Source organism: Ptychodera flava, chromosome 12 (assembly GCF_041260155.1).
Source record: "Ptychodera flava strain L36383 chromosome 12, AS_Pfla_20210202, whole genome shotgun sequence".
Taxonomy (NCBI): Eukaryota; Metazoa; Hemichordata; class Enteropneusta; family Ptychoderidae; genus Ptychodera; species Ptychodera flava.
The window spans coordinates 22,234,552-22,255,727 of NC_091939.1; the positions used below are offsets into that span (position 1 = coordinate 22,234,552).

General features: G+C 38.2%; 1 protein-coding gene across 2 annotated transcripts in view; it reads right to left on the bottom strand.

Annotated features, from left to right (window-relative positions):
- Nucleotides 1-21,176, bottom strand: part of LOC139145397 (argininosuccinate lyase-like) — a 29,496-nt gene that overhangs the window by 2,831 nt on the left and 5,489 nt on the right. For both annotated transcript variants that reach the window (XM_070716539.1, XM_070716540.1), the window contains exons 3-13: nucleotides 16,722-16,862; nucleotides 13,564-13,661; nucleotides 12,949-12,988; nucleotides 12,541-12,578; nucleotides 11,793-11,870; nucleotides 4,864-4,916; nucleotides 3,462-3,639; nucleotides 2,544-2,628; nucleotides 2,133-2,235; nucleotides 1,362-1,483; nucleotides 113-219 (exon numbers count right to left, since the gene is read on the bottom strand). In XM_070716539.1, coding sequence (XP_070572640.1) covers nucleotides 113-219; nucleotides 1,362-1,483; nucleotides 2,133-2,235; nucleotides 2,544-2,628; nucleotides 3,462-3,639; nucleotides 4,864-4,916; nucleotides 11,793-11,870; nucleotides 12,541-12,578; nucleotides 12,949-12,988; nucleotides 13,564-13,661; nucleotides 16,722-16,862 — 1,043 coding nt within the window. The remainder of the gene's footprint in view (nucleotides 1-112; nucleotides 220-1,361; nucleotides 1,484-2,132; nucleotides 2,236-2,543; nucleotides 2,629-3,461; nucleotides 3,640-4,863; nucleotides 4,917-11,792; nucleotides 11,871-12,540; nucleotides 12,579-12,948; nucleotides 12,989-13,563; nucleotides 13,662-16,721; nucleotides 16,863-21,176) is intronic.

A 21,176-nucleotide genomic window follows, 5' to 3' on the forward strand; every position in this document is an offset into this window, starting at 1 on the left:
GAAATCACATATCACAAGAAAACTACATGTACTGTAACTGTCACTTCTGTCTAGCATTGCCTTCAAACTGACAACCTAATGATAAAGTCAGTCTGAAGTGCCATTTGCCTACCTGACTTTCTTCAAATCTTCTAACGTCAAATCCTTCATGGAACATTTTTTAGTTTCAGCGAGGTGCACGGCATTGCCAGACAAACCATGGGCCTCTCTGAATGGCACCTGAAATCATGTAAAAGAGCATTACGTTGAAAAAAACAAACTGCAAACAGACTTTCATAGTGCAACCAACATTATACCCTGGGTACACTTTTGAAACGGTCTCAAACGCAAATGTCACTACTACTTCCAGTGGCGGGCCTAAAGACAAGATACGTTCATTTTTGTAGTCATTTATTGTGCTTGTTTGCTGGATAACAGACATATCAAAAGGTGAAATGACACTTCCGAAAAGTATGACAAGTCAACTTTTTTTAGCTTTTCAAAGATTGCCCAATCTTGAATTATGTATATAAACCTCTCCGGCTTATGACAATGAGGCACGCCACTGTTTGCATTGAATGTCATGAGGCTTGTTTTGAGGAGAACCATTGCAGTGTTGTTGATTGCCCAATATCCCTTCTTTGAATATATAGTCCACCACTACCTACTGGGCAGTCCACTACCACCAGCTGTGTCTTACCTGGTGCTAGGCCTGGTGGCACAAAACAGTCCATTCAAAGTGTCATCCATAAATTGCTGATTTTGCTGGCTGTGCACACTCTTTGGCTAAACTATCATCATGAATACTTCACATAAAATTATTCTCAATGTATATAAACAGGGGAAAGACCATTTCATTGGTCCTATCAATTTGCAGTCGTATATTGTCGGATTTTACTCACATGTCACATTTTCTCTGTGTTCTACAGAGAACCTAACATTATTAACTGGAGGAAGGAAGCAGTGCATCTATTAATTACCCTAGGCTTTTAATTTTAAATAAAAGATATTACATTCCCTATAAAGGGATATCTCAATGCTCAGAAAGCCTTGAAATTAGTGTGGCCTTGTATAAATTACTATTAAACAGTAATTCATTCTTAAATCGGCTGGTCTTTGGTAAATAGATTAAACCCGGATTTCGAATAGACCACAGTAAAAAAAAACGTGTACAAACTCACATAGTAATACACTGTATGTGTACTTCCATACGTGTTTGTTTGTACATGCGGTTGCATTTGTACCACAATCATGTCGTCTCTTGGGTGTACTGAGTCTGTAGAAGGAATCGCATCCTTGGTATTCCGGACCAAACTTGGGGCAAAAATGTCCCAGAACTTCCATTTGAGTGCAGATAAATGGCTAGTAATGTATGGACTCACCCCTTTCCTGACCAGGTAGTAAGCTAGATCAGTGGCTAGCATGTCAGGACTCAATGCATCATGGGCCGCTTTCTTGTTCACTTGAAGAGTGGACATAACACCAACCGCAACCTGTAGTACACCTGTACATACAGCCAATATGCAAATGAGACTGTCAGTGAGGATACAATGATGAAATGGCTACCAATCAAGGCCCTGATGACTGTCAGTATCTATGAGTGACAAGACTGATGAAGAAGCTGATTTTATGCTATGCCATATTACAATTCAACATTATCTAGGGGATACATTCTATTTATAGACTGTAAAAGCCACCCACAGGCAATTGCAAGCTCAGAGCAGCATAAATACTGAGACATCTGTTCACGAGGCGCACAATATGGGTAGTGATTATAGACTTTGCTGCGATAATCTAAAGGATGACACCCAAGATGGTACATGCATTTGGCTATAAGTGCCTGCTGGTTCGTTCAAGGGCAGTTGATTGATATAAACTGTACACTTGACTGAAAACTGATTTCACAGCCCTGGTGAGAGACAGAGTCCATAGAATGATTCTTTCAGTCGGTAATCATAACAATCCTTCTTTTCTTTGGGTCAAAGGAAAACCTTTTAGATAAGCATTTTACAGAAATGATTTTGGGACCTGTTGAAATATCTATATGTACATGAACACCATACAGGAAAATGTTTGTGGAGGAACTGTGCGACAAGCAGATAATGATGTACAATTTTTTTCGGGGAGATGGAGACAAGACTATGAGTTGTTACCTTCTAATGTGTCGTAAGCATCAAACATGGCCTCCTTATCTTCCTGTAAATCTTTGTTGTAGGTGCTAGGGAGTCCCTTCATGGTCATCAGGAAGCCTGCGCACTGAGTTTGATTAGTAATCATGGAAGAGAGGGGAGGGGTGGGGGTAGGAGGAGGGTAAGGAGAAAAGGGAGCAGTGACAGTAAAGACAGCCACATAGAGTGATAGATAGAGTAAGACAGAGATGTAAATTAATAAACATCATTTTCGGAAAAACACAAAAAGTATTTGTACTAAAATATGTTGCGTTAAGAATAAAATTTTTGTAGAACAAACTCAAAACCTCACTAAGTATGGTGCCACAATTAGGGTCTGGTCCCTGCTGTCTCAATGTTTTGATATATGTCTCAAATTGTCAAAAAATTTTTTACCTTTCCAAATACTCTTCCAGATTTACCACGGATCAATTCCAGACTGTCTGGGTTCTTCTTTTGAGGCATCAAGCTACTGCCAGTACTGGTGGAAATCAAGGAAAGGGAAAGATTTTGAAATCATATGTCAACATCCTCAAAATCATAATCTACTTTTCTTTAATTTACAAGTTCCAGAGGTTCAGGGATACCATAGGTTTTGACGTCCCTGTTGAATTTCATAGTTTGTTGCTCTCATTACAGCCAACTTAGTAATCAACAGATTGGGAACAACTGGAAATGGACAGGGGCAGCAACAAAGTCCCACACATGGAAAAGAGTTAAATACACAAATTCTATATGTGTTTGTGTTCTGTACTGCCATCTGATGATTTTGCAATTTTGACCTTTCTTGACAAAAAAACAGTGTTTTGCTGGAGTACAAAGCATGTACACCTATTTACATTTACACTAATGCACATAAAAAATATATGTATTTCCATATGCTTTTCTACACGTGTTTCTTTGTACTGCCATCTTGTGATCTTTGGGCGTACTGAGTGTGTACAACATACTGCATCATGTTTATTCCGGAGTTGAACCATTGAAATAAACAACTGAAAAGGATTTATACATCAACGTCATTTGGGACCGATTGACGACAGTTAAAGAATATCTTTGTTGTTCTGTATGAGGGCATTATGTTCAATTGGTTGTCCCTAATTATAATACCGGATCTTCTTTCCCAAGGGGAGATAAGAGAAAAATTTTATTACAACCGAATAATGTAAATTTGTGAAACCAGAGGGAATAGTAATTGCACAAAAATAATGTAATTGAATCATCAGCCACTTACTACAGTACAGAAGCAATCTGTTCAGTTGAAAATTAAAACTAAATTTGAGGAGAAATAAAGATGTGAATAGATGATTCTCTGACCTGTAAGCATCAGATAGTTGTACAAAGGCAAATTCCTTGGTACTGTAGATGATGAGATCCTCTGCCCATTTACTGAGTGTTATCATGGTCATCGATGACCAGAACAGAAATTCTGCCACAAAGTCTCTGCCACTTGTGCCGTCCAGGCTATTGGCTGAGATCCCAGGAAATCCTAATTCTACATGGCCAGGGCAAAAGAAATGGATTATCACGTTAAAAGGACAAAGCTTCGACAGTTCAAAGTTGGATGAAATTTTCATCACTTTTGTTATACAGCGCCCTTGATGGACTCTCTCCCCAGTATCTAAGGAACTGAACTACACAGCACTCATGTATTCTTTGTTCATCGTCTAAATACTTTCTTAACACACCCAGATGGAATTTGACTCCCTACAGTCGCCTATTGACATCTCTCAGAGAATATTTTCAATCATCTCATAACTCAACATGCCACTAAGTTAACTTTAGATGCTAGGCACTATACAAATATATTTGATAGACAGACAGACAGATAGATAGATAAATTAGATAGATTGATCGACAGATAGATTAGATAGACATAGATTAGATTGATAGACAGATAGATAGATAGATACATAGATTAGATATTGATAGACAGACAGTCAGATAGATAGATACACGTAGATAGATACACGGACAGACAGAAAGACAACAAATATATTTTCTTAGTATTCTCTCTACCATATGTTGAAATACCTTGTATCAACACTGCCAGCACAGTGCAGTGTGTTTAATATGCAATATTATTGTTCACCTGCGTCTGCAATCTATGGAGTTTCGTCGTACAGTAAGTTTCGATATCAGAAGACAAGGAGTCCAATAACTTTGACACGGAATACAATAACTTTAGGTGTTATTGGACGCTATTTGACCTTTGACCTCAAAACACCTTCACGTCAACACAGAGAAAAGAAGAGAAAATTTTGCATTTTTCACAAAAATGTATGTACTTCTTAGCATTCAGTACTTCACAAATTATATCATGGTCAGTCCTAAACCTGTGAATTCGAGTGAAATTATGCTGCTGACGTACAATTTCAACCATGTGCACTGCCTTGCACGGGTTGAAATTTTGTTGTGTGTGCTTAGCGGACGTGCTCAATGCGTTTCCAGTCTGTTTGTGATCGCTCAGTACATTGCACGACGGCATCCAAAAGACGCCTTAATTTTGACGTTTTTCTTGTAAAGTTGGACTAAAAAGGTGTATAATAATAAGGTTATTCCCAAAATACCGGGATTTATGTCAAAGTACATTGTACGCTTCGGTATTGTCCTTGATGCTCCGCGTCTCAGACAATACCTCCCCTGCACAATGTACTCGGACATAAATCCTGGTATTTTGGGAATAACCTTATGTTATTGTTGACAAATAATAGCCTACCTTTAGCTATTGACTCCCTGTCAACATTGAACGGATTTCCTGCAAGGGCGCCACTACGGGGTTAAAAAATAGAACAGGTGTATTAAAAATAACCATATCAAATCTGCAGATGATGGTACTCATGACTAGTTTGCTCACGTGTTTACACACGTGGGCATATGTCGCAGCGATGTCTGTCTGTCTGTCTGTCTGTCCGTCTGTGTGTCTGTCTGTCTGTCTGTCTGTTGGTCCATTATCTCAAAAACGGCTTATCAGATCAGAATCAAATCTGGTACATATATTCAGTTAGCAAATGGCAAGAACTGATTAGTTTTTGGTGGGTCTGGCTTGCATACTTTTTGCTCATTTGCATAATTAATGATTTTAGAAAAAATGGATATATATTAACCAGATATGAACTGAAAATGCTCACGTGTTTCATTATATATTGCATTTATGTGCAAGTTTGAACCTTTGCTACATGCTTTGCTACATTTAAAGTGTTATGATCAACACAATGAATTTCACCACAGATCAATTCTAAAGGTCATTAAGTATTCAAATATGTAATTAGCTGAAATAAAAATAACTAATTTCTTTGAGTACTGTCATTGTATCACAATATAGCATGTGTAATTACCTTTGGTCAAGTCCTTCAAGCTCTATATGCCAAACCGTGAAAGCTTGTTAGCTATTTATGCAAATTATGAATTAGCTGACATGAAAATGCAAAATGACTTTCAATACTGTTATAACCTGGTATAATGATCAATGTACACAGCATGTTTCGCCAAATTTTATCAAGTAAATGCCAGTATATATCCCTAATTTGGAAGGTTCATTAAATATGCATATTGGGAATTGGCTGAAAAAAATGTCAAATGACTTTCAATAATCTTGTATCATAGTATCTTTAATGTACATAGCAAGTTTTGCCAACTTTGGTCAAGTCAAAACAGATAAATATCGCTAATAAATGCGGGATATCGGACCGCAGGCGGGCGAAGATTGCATTATAAGCGCGCCAACCCAAACTCACTGCATGGACATCACATTTACGAAATCGAAGTCCAAAGTCAACTACGTCATTGTTAGAATAAGAGAGGTTTTCCATCACCGGGAGCATACCACCACAAATTTTGCACAGATGGCGTTGCACTGGCATTGAAAAGGGTGCATGGGAGCATGGGAACGCGGGCAGTTTCCCTCGCTATGGGTAGGAAATGCATTGAGCAAGACACACCTTCCGGGTTCGCAAAAAAACGAGGATCCCATTTACGGGGCGCTCAAATATAACTATTTGCTGTGATACATAGCAGAGGCGTATATGTTTGTGATGCTGAGAATAACATCAGTAAATAAATGACGGGTTTTAAAAGTTGACGTTTTTTGCGATGAAACAGACTTCTGAAGGTAGCTCGCTTGGGGAACACGTCATCCCGGCCGCTGTCCGCTTTGACCCCAGTAATTCACACTGGTTTTGGTCGGCCCCAGGTACCCGAGTCACTTCGACCCCGTCACACTTTTGCCTACACACTACGGGTTTTTTGGCAGCCAATTTGTTTCACGCGTAGTCGTCCTAATGAATTATTCATGAGCCCACTACGGCAGCGACACGCTGTCTCATGGACGTTGACGCCCGTCAGAAATATATAACGCTATTGCCGCCGTTTCACGCTAGCATTGTCCTAAAGATTCTCTAAATATATAGTATACATATACATGAAAACGTATATGTAAGTATTTTACTTACACATGAAATAAATTATGAAAATTCTGCCAAAATTATGCTGACACAGACAAGCGGTTATGTCCGAATCGCGTACAGCACCACTGCTAATTAAGCCCTGAAACCAATTCGTACAAGAAAAGTAAGGCGTAATTTTAAATCGAAAACGATACGATTTTTGTTACGATGAACATCCGAACGACTGTGTCTTTTCTTTCATTTCGTGCGAAAAATGAAAAAATTGAACCGGCGAGTTTTAGGTATTGCAAGTGTGGATGAATGATACGAAAAATTCCCATAGTAAACAATGGTTTTTGCGCCGTCGTCGGTACCTTGTGGATCGCTTGCTTCAATTTTTTTAGTGTTTCATTCATAAATACAAAAATTCACACCTGAGACCTTGAGATGCCGTACTACAATCGTATCGTTTTCGATTTTTAAATATATGCTTAAATTCTTGTGATTTTACACTTGAACCGCCGTCTGTAGTTCGACAAAAAACACATTGCCCGCGCCTCATAGGAAAACAATGGCGTCTACTATCTGCAAATTCATGGCCGCTATCGTGCCGATCACTTGCTTCAATATATTTATTTCATCAGCTACGAATGTAAAAATCTAAATCCGTAATCTTTAGATGTCGTTCTACAATCGTATCGTTTTCGATTTTTAAATATTGGCTCAAATTATTGTATTTTTACATTTTTACCGCCTTCTGTTTTTCGGCAACACACATACTCGCGCCCCATAGAAAACAATGGGCGCTGATGATCTACCAGCTTCACCGCTATCGTGCCGATCGCTTGTTTCAAAATATTTATTTCACCCGCTTTGAATGTAAAAATCTAAATCTATAATCTTGAGATACTGTACTACAAGGGTGTTATTTTCGATGTTTGGATATTCCGTTAGTTTCGTGTAAATTTACATTTTACTCTCGTGATTTGGCGACGTACGCGTATACGTTACTCCCTCCCTCCCGCACCCAGTATTATCGGCTGTAAATTCTTCGCCGCTACCGTGCCGATCGCTTGCCTCAAGATACTTATTTCTTCAGCTATGAATGTAAAAATCTAAATCTATAATCTTAAGATACTGTCCTACAAGGGTATTATTTTCGATGTTTTGCTGTTGCGTTGGTTTTATTTAAATTTACATTTTACTGTCGTGATTCGGCGACGTAATTTATTACTCCCAAGCCCATACAAAATATTTACCGGCTGTGATTATTCACCGGTCCCGAATCAATCGCTCGCTTGGAGATTATTATTCCTTCAGCTATTGACTTTAAAAAAATACACAAATAATCTTGATGTTGTGCACTTCAATTGTATGGTTAAGATTTTTGAAGTTTGCTTTAATTTTTAAAGTTTACATTGTTACAGACGCAAGTAATTCAGCGCCTTACATGCAGAATACCCTATAGATAACAACGGCGTTTTCACCGGCTGCAATGCTTTACCGACCCCATTTACATCGCTCGCCTATTTATGCTTATTGCTGCCACTATGTAAATAAAAATTACACATATTATCTGGAGATAATATGCTGCCATTGTGTGGTTTTCGATTTTTGAATGCATACATAATTTGTTCATTTTTTGCATTTGTATTGCTGGTGTTCGGCGACATCAACATGCGTTGCGCGATATTGTAAACATTGGCTGTATAATCAGTCTGCAGGTGTATTTCAATAATCCGACATATCTTTGGAAGTATATCCCATTGCCAACAGTAACACGTATTGTCGGGATTATCGTACGGAAAAAAGACTGCAAAAGTAAGACTTATGAATCTTCATCAGAATTGAACACATCATGATTGTACACGAGTATCAACCGTGAATGCACGTTGAGCTCGGCAGTTACACAAGCATGGTACGCTACATGCATAGCCCTACGAGTATGGCGACAGTGTCCGGCTTTGGCTACGCCGCCTACCGGAGGTGGGAGGCGGCGTAGCCAAAGCCGGACACTCTCGTCATACTCGTAGGGCTAGCTACATGCACTGCCGCGATGCCGATCGTATGCATTCCAAGGCCTATCCCGGAATTTGTTTCACAAACAACCTCAAAGGAGAGCAAACATACTTCTATGGACAATGACGAACACGTTTCTTGGCGAAGCAAAATCAAAACAGTGCAGAAGTACATGAAGTAGGTCATGGCCTTGGACTCTGTGCACGAACCTGATTGGACACTTCAATACCTTTGACCCAAAGTTATTATTCATCAGCACTTCCATGCCATGAGGCTAGGTAGAGAACGTATGTACTCATTTCTGGCGATCGAGCAGCGAGGGAAACAATCAATTACCAAGGATAAAGCTAATTTGCTAAACGATATTTTATCTTGAATAGTGAGTTGAATGAGTAATAAAATATCATATTTTTAATGTTCAATACGAGGTTGAAACACGGAGGGACCGTGGTTGAAACCAGAGCTATCCAGCTGTAGCCAACCTGGACAAGCACATTTCACAGCGCCCTCAAACAGTCAATTGTTTTCACTTGTCATACGCGGCGTAACAGAAAAATTAAAACTTTCATAACTTCATTAATATCCAAGCCACGCCCACCAAAACCTTTTCAGTTCTAGCCATTTGAATTCTGAAGATGTCTACCAAATTTGACTGAAATACGTTCAGCCGTTTTTGAGAAAATGGACCAACAGACAGACAGACAGACAGACAGACAGACAGACAGACACACAGACAGACAGACATCGCTGCGACATATGCTCACGTGTTCACACGTGAGCAAAAAACAACCACACACAATTTGATGAGATTTGCTACAAATGTTGATCACACCAAGATATATCAGCAGTGGGAACCATTAAGGGTGACATGAAAGATAAATGCTAATTTGCATATTTAATGAACTTTCCTAACTAGGGATATATGTCTGATTTGACTTGATCAAAATTAACCAAACTTGGTATGTATATTAAAGGTACTATGATTTAACATTATTGAAAGTCATTAAGCGTTTTAATTTCAGCAATTCCTAATTTGCATATTTCATGAACTTTGTTAATTAGGAATATATATTTGAAATGACTGACACAAAGTTGATGAAACTTGCTACATGTATTGAAGCCACTATGATACAACATTTTTGAAAGTCATTAACATTTTTACTTCAGCCAATTCCGAATTTGCATATTTAATGAACTTTCCCAATTAGGGATATATATCTGAATTAACTTGATTGTAGTTGTTGAAACTTACTATATACATCAAAGATACTGTGATATAACATTTGAAGTCAAAAGACATTTTTACTTCAGCCAAAACCTAATTTTAATATTAAATGAATTTTCATAATTAGGTATATTTATCTTAATGGACTTGATCAAAATTGATGAAACCTACTATGTATATTAAAGACTCTATAATTCAATATTATTGAAAGTCATCAAGCATTTTCTCTTCAGCCAATTCCTAATTTGCATATTTAATGAACTTTCCTAATTAGAGATATATGTCTGAATTGACTTGACCAAAGTTGACAAAATTTGCTACACATATTGCAGATACCATGATACAACATTACTGACAATCACTAAGCATTTTTACTAAAGCCACTTCCTAATTTACATATTTAATTAACTTTGCTTATTAGGGATATATACCGGGATTTACTTGATCAAAGTTGGCAAAACATGCTATGTACATTGATGATTATACCAGGTACTAGATCAAAACAATATCGAAAGTCATTTCACATTTTCATGTCAGCTTATTTATAATTGGCATATCTAATGAGCTTTCACAGCTCGGCATATATGGCTTGAAGGACTTGGCCGACAGTAATTACACTTGCTAGATAAAGTGGTGATACAATAAGAGCAGTAAAATTACTTTAATATTTTTATTTCAGCTAATTACATATTTGTATACTTCATGACCTTTTAGAATTAATCGGCGGTGATTATTGTTCATTATGTTGATCATAATAATTTCAATGAAGTTGCAAACATGTGGCAAATGTTCAAATTTACACATAACTTCAATATATAATGAAACACGTGAGCATTTACAGTTCATATCTAGTTTTATTGATGTGTCACTCTTGCAAAACTTTAAATTATGAGTCATTTATAAGTTAGTTAGTACAATTTATGTTGAGTGGATGAAAAAGCACTGATTTCCTGTCAGTGGCAATGCAATAACACATCACCTGAATGCACTGAAACTCTTTGTGGATTTTTCACAAACCATAAACAATTTGTATGAGGTCAACTGGTATGCCTGGACTTGCTATTGAGTGCTACTATTTCAAGTGAATTTATAGCGTACCACTATCCATGATAAGTGATGCTTGTAAAAAGTCACAATTGACCTGTATGTTTTTCCCACACAGAATGAGGTATACTGGTATGCATGGACTTGCTGTTGAGTGCTACTATTTCAAGTAAACTCAGCATATACCACTGTCCATGATAAGTAAGGCTTGTAAAATGTCACAATTGACCTGTATCTGTTTTTCCCACACAGAATGAGATCAACTGGTATGCATGGACTTGCTGTTGAGTGCTACTATTTCAAGTAAACTCAGCATATACCACTGTCCATGATAAGTAAGGCTTGTAAAATGTGACTATATATGGAAAAGAAGTTCTGCTTTGACCTGTCTGACATGGCGTAAGGTAGAATGTGTCTCAGGGACAGATATTCCAACTCTGAAATTTTACAATGCGTTTCTAATTTACACCCTATTGAAGTTTATTTTAAAGCTCTTGGAACGACGAAAAGTTTCACTTAGTTTTTCGAAAATTTAAAATTTTACTTTTCCCCATAGAGTTAACACAGGGATGGTGGCCATTTTGAATTTAAAATAATGGAATTTTGGGTAATTTGTTTCTCTGGTACCAAATTTTGCATGGTGACCCCCGATTTTTATCATTCTTTACTTGGTGAGAGTATTATGGTTGAATGTTTCTTTGAGGAAAGTTTGAGCAAAAGTGTAAGTCTTTCAATTTCAAGCTCTATACGGCGAAATTAAAAAAAATATAAAAAATAAAATACATGTAGCAAATACTTTATTGCCTTCAAGAGCTTCAAAATGAGCCCCCACAAGTGGTAGATGTAAAAATTTTGAGAGTCAAAATATTGTTTCTCAAGGCACATTCTACCCTAATCACTGTCTGGCTTATAGAGGTCATTTCATTTCCGCTTGCATATTCCATTCATTGTACGATGACAGAGTAAATTACCTACCATCCCAACGGACACACGCAGATTCTGGTCATTATTTCTCTGAGTCTTTGCATATCTCTCTGTAAAGCAGTGCCGTAACTGAAGAAGAAATCACACAGATAATGTCATTACAACACCTAGTGTATTCTACAGTTTATGCAAAGACCGTTTCAAATCAAATATTGCGTGCATGAACTACTGTAATTGGCAGAGACAGATGTCTCTGAATAAATTTAATTTTCAATGTAGCTAGATGGACAGTACAGTCTGAGTCAAAAGACGGGATAACAGTGATTAATAGTGACTGAAAGTTTCACATTTCCACTTCTATGTCCACAGATTAAGGGTCCTACTGTATAAAAATATCATTCAATGTACATTCCTTGTTTTCAATGAATCTGAATGAGTATACTATATCCCACGTTACTTGGAAATGAGCAGATATTCAGATAGGGGATATTTTGTGACAATTTTTTTACAATGTCACTAATTTCACTATGACTTGAACAAATGTGAATGACAGCACCCTGTATGAACCTTTAAGTGATTGAAAAATAAACTGTTTGTGACATACACGGCTGAAATCAGTAATCAGTGGTGAGATGTACCATAATGCCAGATAATTTTTCATTAAATCACAACATTTTGCAGCAACTGCGGATTTAGGGCAGAAACTTCTGTATTTGATAAGTTCCATATCAAGGAAAACCGACCTTAAAACTTGAAGGGACTATTTTTATCGGTTTCAGAAGAATATCATTCACCGTACCTGAGAAGCCACTGACTCCAGCGAATCGGTTGAGCTCTCTGCAACATATGAAAGAAAATGAACCTTAAACTGCATGACTGCATTAACATGATTGATTTCCGCATTCAGATGTAAGGAGTTAGCGAATTACTATATTATACTACTGATATTTTGTAATATGGTTTTTTGTGTCCTTTTAGTTGTTCATATGTGGATTCTCTGTTCAGTCTGTGAAAGTATGAATGATGTTTCCATTAACATGAAAATATGTTTCATTGCTGACACTGAGGGCACTAGCAAAGATGATATCAAATACAATCTCAAAAAAAACGAAACAAAGTTAACATTTCTATTGCTGAATTTGAAAATTCATAATTATTGCTTACTGCCATTAATCTATTGTTGTCATTATCATTTATATATACTGACCTGTAGATGAGTGTACCCTGGCATGAGAACATCAATTTCCCTGAAGGATAAATATTTATAAGAATACACTGTTAATAGGCCAGTAGTTTTGACTTTTGATAACCTTTTTTCAATAGTTTTATTATTCATGTTAAGTACAACCTCCTTTTACTTCCCAAAGCATGTTCAGCTTATCAACTCAATCTGTATGTGTGTAGACTGCTTTCAAATTGTTATTTTCGACAAGTGAATTCTGGTCTGGACTAGAATTCAAATGTACACAATAACAGTGCATTCTGCACCTATAGATGCTGTGTTGACAAGCTAAACAAGCTGTTATTCAACATGCCTCAGGGAATAGAACAAGAACATGCAATTGGCATCCAAAAGACAAGGACATTTGACTCCATTAAATGACATCACTGATTTACAATGCAATTCTTTGAAGCATAATTGTGGCACTGATAATCCCTGCATCCTAAAGTGAACTTAATATACAAATTTTCATCTGCACAACTTGAAATAGACTGCAAGATCCCTCAGGGGAACGTAGACAGCACCCTCGAGCCATGGAGTGAGGGTCATGATGTTGAAAGTGAAGATTTGAAATATTGCTGTCACAGCGATAGGACTTACTTCTTGGCTCTGGAAATGATCACTTGAATAAGTTGTTTGAGATAGTTTCCAAGAACGGATAAATTGTCTCTCATCCACAGCCTCATGTCTGTCACCACCTATGAATCGACCAATCAGAAAGGAGACACATCGTTACTGATACTGGATTACATAATGTTGTTTCAGTTTATAAATGTCTACTTGTGCTCACTGTGTACACTATCAATGTACAAGATAAATTTATTCTATTATTCATATGTCATGGGCCCTTAGATATGAAACAATTACCGGTGACGATTCTTCACTGTACCTTTTCATGTATACACTCACGTAGCCTGGGGGCCACATTCGCAAAATGCGATAGAAAGTGCTGAGTGGCGAATAAAATGTCTTCCTGATTCGCCACGCTCATGAAAGTGTGGCAAACTGGCCTCAAACTCAAAGACCCCGGTCAAATTCACGGTTAACGATGCGATACTATCAGGTGATGAAATCAATGTGATACTCTCGCTCTCAGCGCCACATAAGTTTACGATATCCGACAGTACGTGGTTGCGTACTATGCGTTCTGTCCAGCTATGGTACGCATTGCCAAACTCGGCAAGCCATAAAGCTTTTTCTTTACTCTTTGAACCCAGTTTAGTACCATATAAGGACCAAAATAATGACATCTCCACCCGAACAATAGAGAGTTCCAGTAATCTATGTGAACTTTCCGAGAAGGGTCAGTTGTTTACGTGAATATTAATCAGGTCAGCTGCCCCGCTGCCATTTACTCAACGAGAGCAAGAGTCGAGAGACCTTATGATAGCTTTTTCGCAACTCAGACACAGAAGACGATTATATCATGTACAGCTATTACTCTCTGAGTGATAGAAACGGTAGATTTTACCACTTTTTTGATAATATTCTATGGAAAAATCGAGCGATTTGCTAGCCAAGTTGATTGCGACTGAACGTGGCGTTGGATGGCAGCATGGCCATCATTGCGTGAAGCTGAATGCTCCCATGCTCCAGACGGTCCCCGTGGTTGAGGTTTTCTTTCAATGTGCATGATGAAGAAATTTGTAAGATTTTAGTTAAACTGAAGTGTATTCTTTTGATTTTCCAGTGACTTGCAATCGATAAGCTCATTCAGACTGTTGATATCGTGGCCTTATCCAGCCTGTAGCGAAAGAGCCATGACGGTCGACTTAGTTTGTTTACAAATGTATGTGTTGTTACTGTTGACATCGTGACATATATCCTACGTCGCGTCGCGTCTGACATGTGTCTGTTGCATCACCACAAGGTGACTGGAAACCATATTTTGTGAGTTCGAAGCCAATTGAAAACACTGTATTTTTTAACTGAAATAAACCGGGCCTGAAACTTTTATCTCAATACTTTGTGGTTTCTTTCTATCTAAAGACCGCTTTTGGTATGCTTGTCAAATACGTGATCCAACTTTGAAAACAGATTGACTAACACAGTATGACTACGAGACACGATTAAATCAAGGCAAGTTATCGAAAGCATATGTTGTACGTACGTGAATCAAACTAATGTCAGTTGGTCCAAACACCAAATTTAATCAATAAAAAAATTAGTTAACTGTTTTTGTCTTCAGCTCTTCATTCTATTATACTTGTTCAAACGATGGGGAAAGGAAGCCCTGTAATTGTGTGTATGTGTTGCACAATAGTTTACCTCTATTGGTTGTACTAATTGAATCATATGGGTTGCTAGGATTCCTTATCACATCACAGAAAATGAACTGTACCAGTCTTTTTAAAGAAGTGTAACAAGCAGTTGCGTTCAAAAAGTCCTTGTCTGAGAAGGGGGGGGGTAGGGGTGGATTGCATGTGAAGTCTATGGCACTTCAAACAAGATGAGACCTTAAAATATTTTGTTTTGATTTTATTGTACAAAAGTTTTGTGTGGCTAAAGAAAGTTGTGTGTGGCTAACAAGATGTATGACCAATTCGCCACGCAAGGAATCTGTGGCTAACAACTTTGAAATCCACTGTCATCGCACCTTCTGAATCTCTCTGGGATAATTTGAATCCTTTCTTTACCAAGCTAAACGCCAAATTTTTGCTTTTTGCCCTTGACGGATAAGATACTATTACAAATTCAAGTTGAAACAGCTATTAATTATCAGAGTGAGGGTCATGATATTCATTAACTGGATGACCAATATGATAAAACTGAACTTGAATGAGATAGTTTGGACTGAGCGTCTATTAAAAATTGAACATTCATGTAATTTCAACTGAAATTTATCCAAGCACATCTGAACTGTAATCCTTTGATAGCGAGAGGATTAATGTGAATCAGAATCCTATGTGTGACGATTTACTGCTTTTCTGCTGACTGACCAATTTAAACATGAAACATATGCTACCTTGTGAAAGGGGGAGGGGAAATTCTGTGAGATAAGGTGACCCTAGTCTGAGGTCACTGCAGTTCATTGACCCTTGCACTTAAAGGGCCATTATTTGTAACTTTTGACCATTTTTTACCTCGGAAAATTCCATGTTGGAGGCTCATATTTGTTGCAAAATGTTGTTTTACGAAGAAACAAACATGATTAGTGATGTTATAGCCACATAAAACTGCTAATTTTTGTTCAAACGTGTTGCCCTTCCGAGCTCATTGTTGATGTCTGGCATGCTCAGCATGCTGGGATCAAAACAACATTGCGTCGAGGATTGCCAGACATCTGGCTACGCAACGTGCTCGGACAATGGACTACGACGTAAGTGCCGGGCATAAGTAATGAATATTTATTTTGAAATTGCTGTAAATGGCTCGCGCAGGTGCAGAAAAATGCCTACGTTGCAATCCGCGTGTCAACAGAGTTTGTATTTCTGTCCGGACAAAAATTGAAATTTTCGTTGTAAAATCACATATTCTTTAGTTGTAGGGCACGTAATGTTTCCGCATAATATGCGATTCTCTGTTATTTGACAGGCTATTCTACATGAGCCCGTGATCATTTCAATCAAAACTAACGGAAAAATCGCAAGAGGGACAGCTAATGGAACTTTAATGGCATATTCACAAACAGATTACTTACTGTGTAATCATGCAAATTTTAATTTTTTAAATTTGATCATTTCTTTTCCATAAATGTAAAAATACCAGTATACTCTTAGACTCTTTTTTGTGTTCCCTATGAATGTAAAGACAATTACCTGGTCGTTTCTACTTCTGCCAGTGTGTAATTTGCCAGCTGCACTGCCTATGAGTTCCTTGAGTCGTCTCTCATTAGCTGTGTGGATGTCTTCATCACCAGCCTGTATGCTAAAACTACCATCATTCCACTCTTCTGCAACCTAACACAGAGCAGCAGAATTACAGCATAAACACAGCAGCAGCTGAAATTGAGATGGTGCAGGTATGCATCCACTGCATTCAAGAAATTTTGATTTTTATGAGAAATATCTTATAGAGAAAGAGCATTTATTGTCTGTTAGCTATTTGGCAGACATGTAGGATATTAGTATATCCTGTTTTGAACGAAGTCAGTTACATGTATGTCATCATGGTTGCATTAAAAACTGGAATCACGCCATGCATTCTAATCAGTGCAGTGCATGGCTGTCTAAATTGAGTCATTAATCCTTTCACCACCGTTGTTTGGTCTGATCCTGTAGTTTATAGATGGAAAAGGTGGACATCTGCACCGGGAATAGGGAAAGAATGGGTAGACCTTCACAGAAGGCAACATGGTACACATGATGTAACAAAATCTTAAAATTATGGGCCTTGGGATACAAGCATTTCATGTGTACAGATACTCACCAGGTTTTAGAGATGTGACTTTTTTATTGAAAGAAACCTTTTTCAATGTAAATTTTTGATCATCATTTGGGGGGGGGGGGGGGGAGATGGTTATCTAGATCAAGATACTCAACATTGTCATATCTCCTGGTGGCAAAAATGTCCCTTGTGTATGGAATTGCTACATATACAATGAACTAACAGTTTGAAACTGCTATGCTTTCATTTTGGACCAGAAAACCGAAATGTTGGAGGCCTGTTTGGACTGCCACTGTTTACTCTGACGACTCTGGAACCTACAGTGCAAAACAAACTGTTCCCTTACGAAAAAATATGGCTTCTGGCACATAGTTGTGCATGCTAACCCACAATAGTTGTGGATACCAAGCTGCAACTGTTTGTGGCTTATAAGCAGGTTATTCATATTTTATCATGCAAAGATCTGTTCTGGCACAGTTTTGCGGCATACAGGCCGCTGTGATTGCAGACGATATGCCGCAAAAAAAATGGGGCGGGGCTTTTAGCGGCATAGAAGCCGCTGTGATTGCAGACAATATGCAAAAAAAAAATGGTGGGGTAAAAGGTTACATGGTAAAATGCTGCTATGCATGCTTCCTGTGCTACCCCCCCCCTCCCCAACCATACCTGCATTTGTACCTACCAGTTTTATACTAGCCAGGAGATTACCATACACTTCACATCTTCATTTGTTTTAAGGGACAGTAGCTGTAACTTATGATGTTGTTCTTTTAACTTTTGTGTGTTGAGGTAACTTTTCACTTTACTCACTTGGCAAAATAGGCAAAAATCAAGACACATAACAGTATAAAAATACTGCATAAAAATTAAGTTACAGCTACTGCCTTTTAAACCGCCTACTCACATATGCAAACAAAAAAAAAAACTTACCACATATCTTCACGATAATACCCCATTGTTTATTTTGATATGTAAAACAATGATGTTGGTACACTAGGTTGAACCACTAAGAAATTAAAATAAAATCAAAATTCAATAATCTAATGAGGTTCATGTGAAAAACATAACAGAACACGTCTAAAAGTCTGCATTTGATTTTTCACATTATCCAAAGTTGTTTTCGATGCCATCCTAATGTTTCCGATCTTGTTCTGAAACTTCAGATTTAATGTTCCTGTTGATCCATTGGTCTGTTCAGCTTCATGGCCTTTGCCCATACACTGAGAATAAAAATGATAAATAACAGACAAGGATATTATTACATGTGCAAAGTGAAATTGCTTGTATTTTGTTGACTACCCTTATTATATATTAATACAAAAATTCACGGAAAAGAGCATTCATGTGCTCGAAAGAAATAATAATAATTAATATTAAATAATTTACCTAATGATACAAACTCATGACATATCTATACATTATGTTTATTGTGATTACCAAATCATTGCTTTTCAGCCTCATTTTCACTATTTACTTGTGACACACCACTCTAAACTACAACTATTGACCAGCGGTGATTGGGTTTCAGCACATCTCAAACAGAAGAAATGTAAATGGAAAACTGTCTCATAAATTGTTTTAAAACAAAAAGTATCCCTCTATAATAGCTCAGTGCACGGTTACAGGTTTGTTACTAAATAAAGCTGTACGCGCGCGATATCGGACACGCAGCTTGAAATGCGGACAAATTTTATCAATGTTGCATACATTGCTGTTTTTGCAGCTTGTACTCTGAGTCGTGGATATGCCTATTGATATTCATTGTTACACTAGCAGTTAGCCCACTGAGTTGTATTTTCGTCGTTCTTGCATTCGTAATTTTCAAAAGTGTAATCTAAAAATGCGGACGATGCTGTGTGTTGGCCGCTACAGCTAACACACAGCATCGTACGCAGGGCTAGCGAGAGTTGCCGACATCGACGGTTTTACGAGAAGTGAATAAAAGACTGGCATTTTTGGAAGCGATCGAGTAGCTGAGGTAGGCAGGGATACGACTTGGGCCCAAGAACGCTGAATTTCGGCAGTAATTTGGCTTTTTACGTCAAGTCCCAAAATGGATTTGAAGTCACCGACCCTACGTACGGGTCTTTGCAGGCTGTGGTGAGCGGGGCTATTAGCTGTAGCGGAACACACAGCATCGTACGGAGGCTACCAACCTCCATGATTAACTACCGGTATATTATTTTTGCCAATACCGTACGTTCATTTGGCATACTTGAACAGGGTTCGCCAAGAACAACATCAATATAGCACGACCAAAGACAGTGAAAACTGCGAAAATTATAGAGACAACTCGTGGTATTGAAAATTACTTACCGAATTTTAAACGATCTGTAGCTCTTCGATCAAACTATGGGTGTGTCCGTGACCGTTGTTCTTCGGGACGATATCGCGGTCTCAGAATCGGTCATCCAAGGGCCATCAACGCATCGCAAACGCTGTTTGTTGGTTTTAAATTCATAGCTAACCTTTACGTACCCTGAATGATAATGTCCTACGGTAATTTTACGCTAAACTGTACAAAAATCAGAGCGAAAAAATGGCGACGATATACTCCTCGCTCAAACGTCCTAACGGCCTACCAGTGCATATCAGATTTAATTTGCCGCTCAGGATTTGACCCATGACCTTTTGGCAATCTGACCAATCATAAAGAAATCTTCACATGATCTACAACAATCTGACCAATCATAAAGAAGTCTTCACATGATCTATGACATCATCAGGCGTGATTCTAGAGTTCCGGGTTCAAAGTCTGTTCTGACCCGCCACGCATTGTCTCCCTGGCAGCTTGATCGAGCTCGAGCTCAGCTGCATGCGAGCTTGCGTTTGAAAACCAAAACGACACAAATACATGGGAATAACCTTTCTAGATCAACACAAAACTCTACAAAAACGGCTCCGACATAGCAGTCTCGTGACTTACAAACTTTGCCCGACGATGACTTTCATCGCGCACGTCCGTATTTTGAAGCCCAGCGTGATCAATGTTGAAACTATGCGTACATTATTATACGCTGGGAAAGCTTTACCGTACGTACCTCCATGCCGTACGTACGCTTTCAAGACCTACTCCGTACTTGCAGTTCATTTAAAACCCGCGTGTGGAAAGGGCGTAAGAAAACACAAAAGAACAAGATATACGTTATTTTTGAGTTGCAGTTCTTTGAAAGACTAGTCTTTTCAAGGGAGATATGCACGTGAAATAAGTTCATCATACGTCGATATTTGCCCTGCGTACGATGCTGTGTGTTCCGCTACAGCTAATTGTGGTGAGCGGGGCGATTAGCTGTATACAGCTAATCGCCCCGCTCACCACAATTAGCCCCGCTCACCACAATTAGCTGTAGCGGAACACACAGCATCGTACGCAGGGCTAACGTCGATATATGGTTCGCCAGAGTTAATATTTTGCAAAGCCTTTTTTTCTGTAGAAACAGTTACGCTGTCAGTGAGAACCAATCATTTGCAAAACGTACATAAAAAGTCAGTGATTGATTTATTGCACCGATCAAAGTCAAATGGTTGTTTTTCACACAATTTGTTGAAAATCAAAGGTTTCCTGCTGTGCCAGCTGTAGTGTCACTGTCAATGGATATCTCATCTAAGAATGCGAGATCAAGTGGAGTGTCAACTCAACGTTGTGGCTTATAGTGAGCAATATCTTGCTCAAACTGTGTTTATTTAAATATTTTAGCATATCTGCCACAAAAGATTTGACTGATTGTCTTTGTGTGCCTGTTGAGTGCCTCTAGTGGCACATATCGGCACATAGTGAAAAAAAAGTTCTGGCAGCCTTTTTTGTGTGTAGCTTATAAGCCGCAAGACAGTGGGACATATGCCACAAAAAAAAAATTTCGTAAGGGTAGTTGGTACAAGGTGAAATA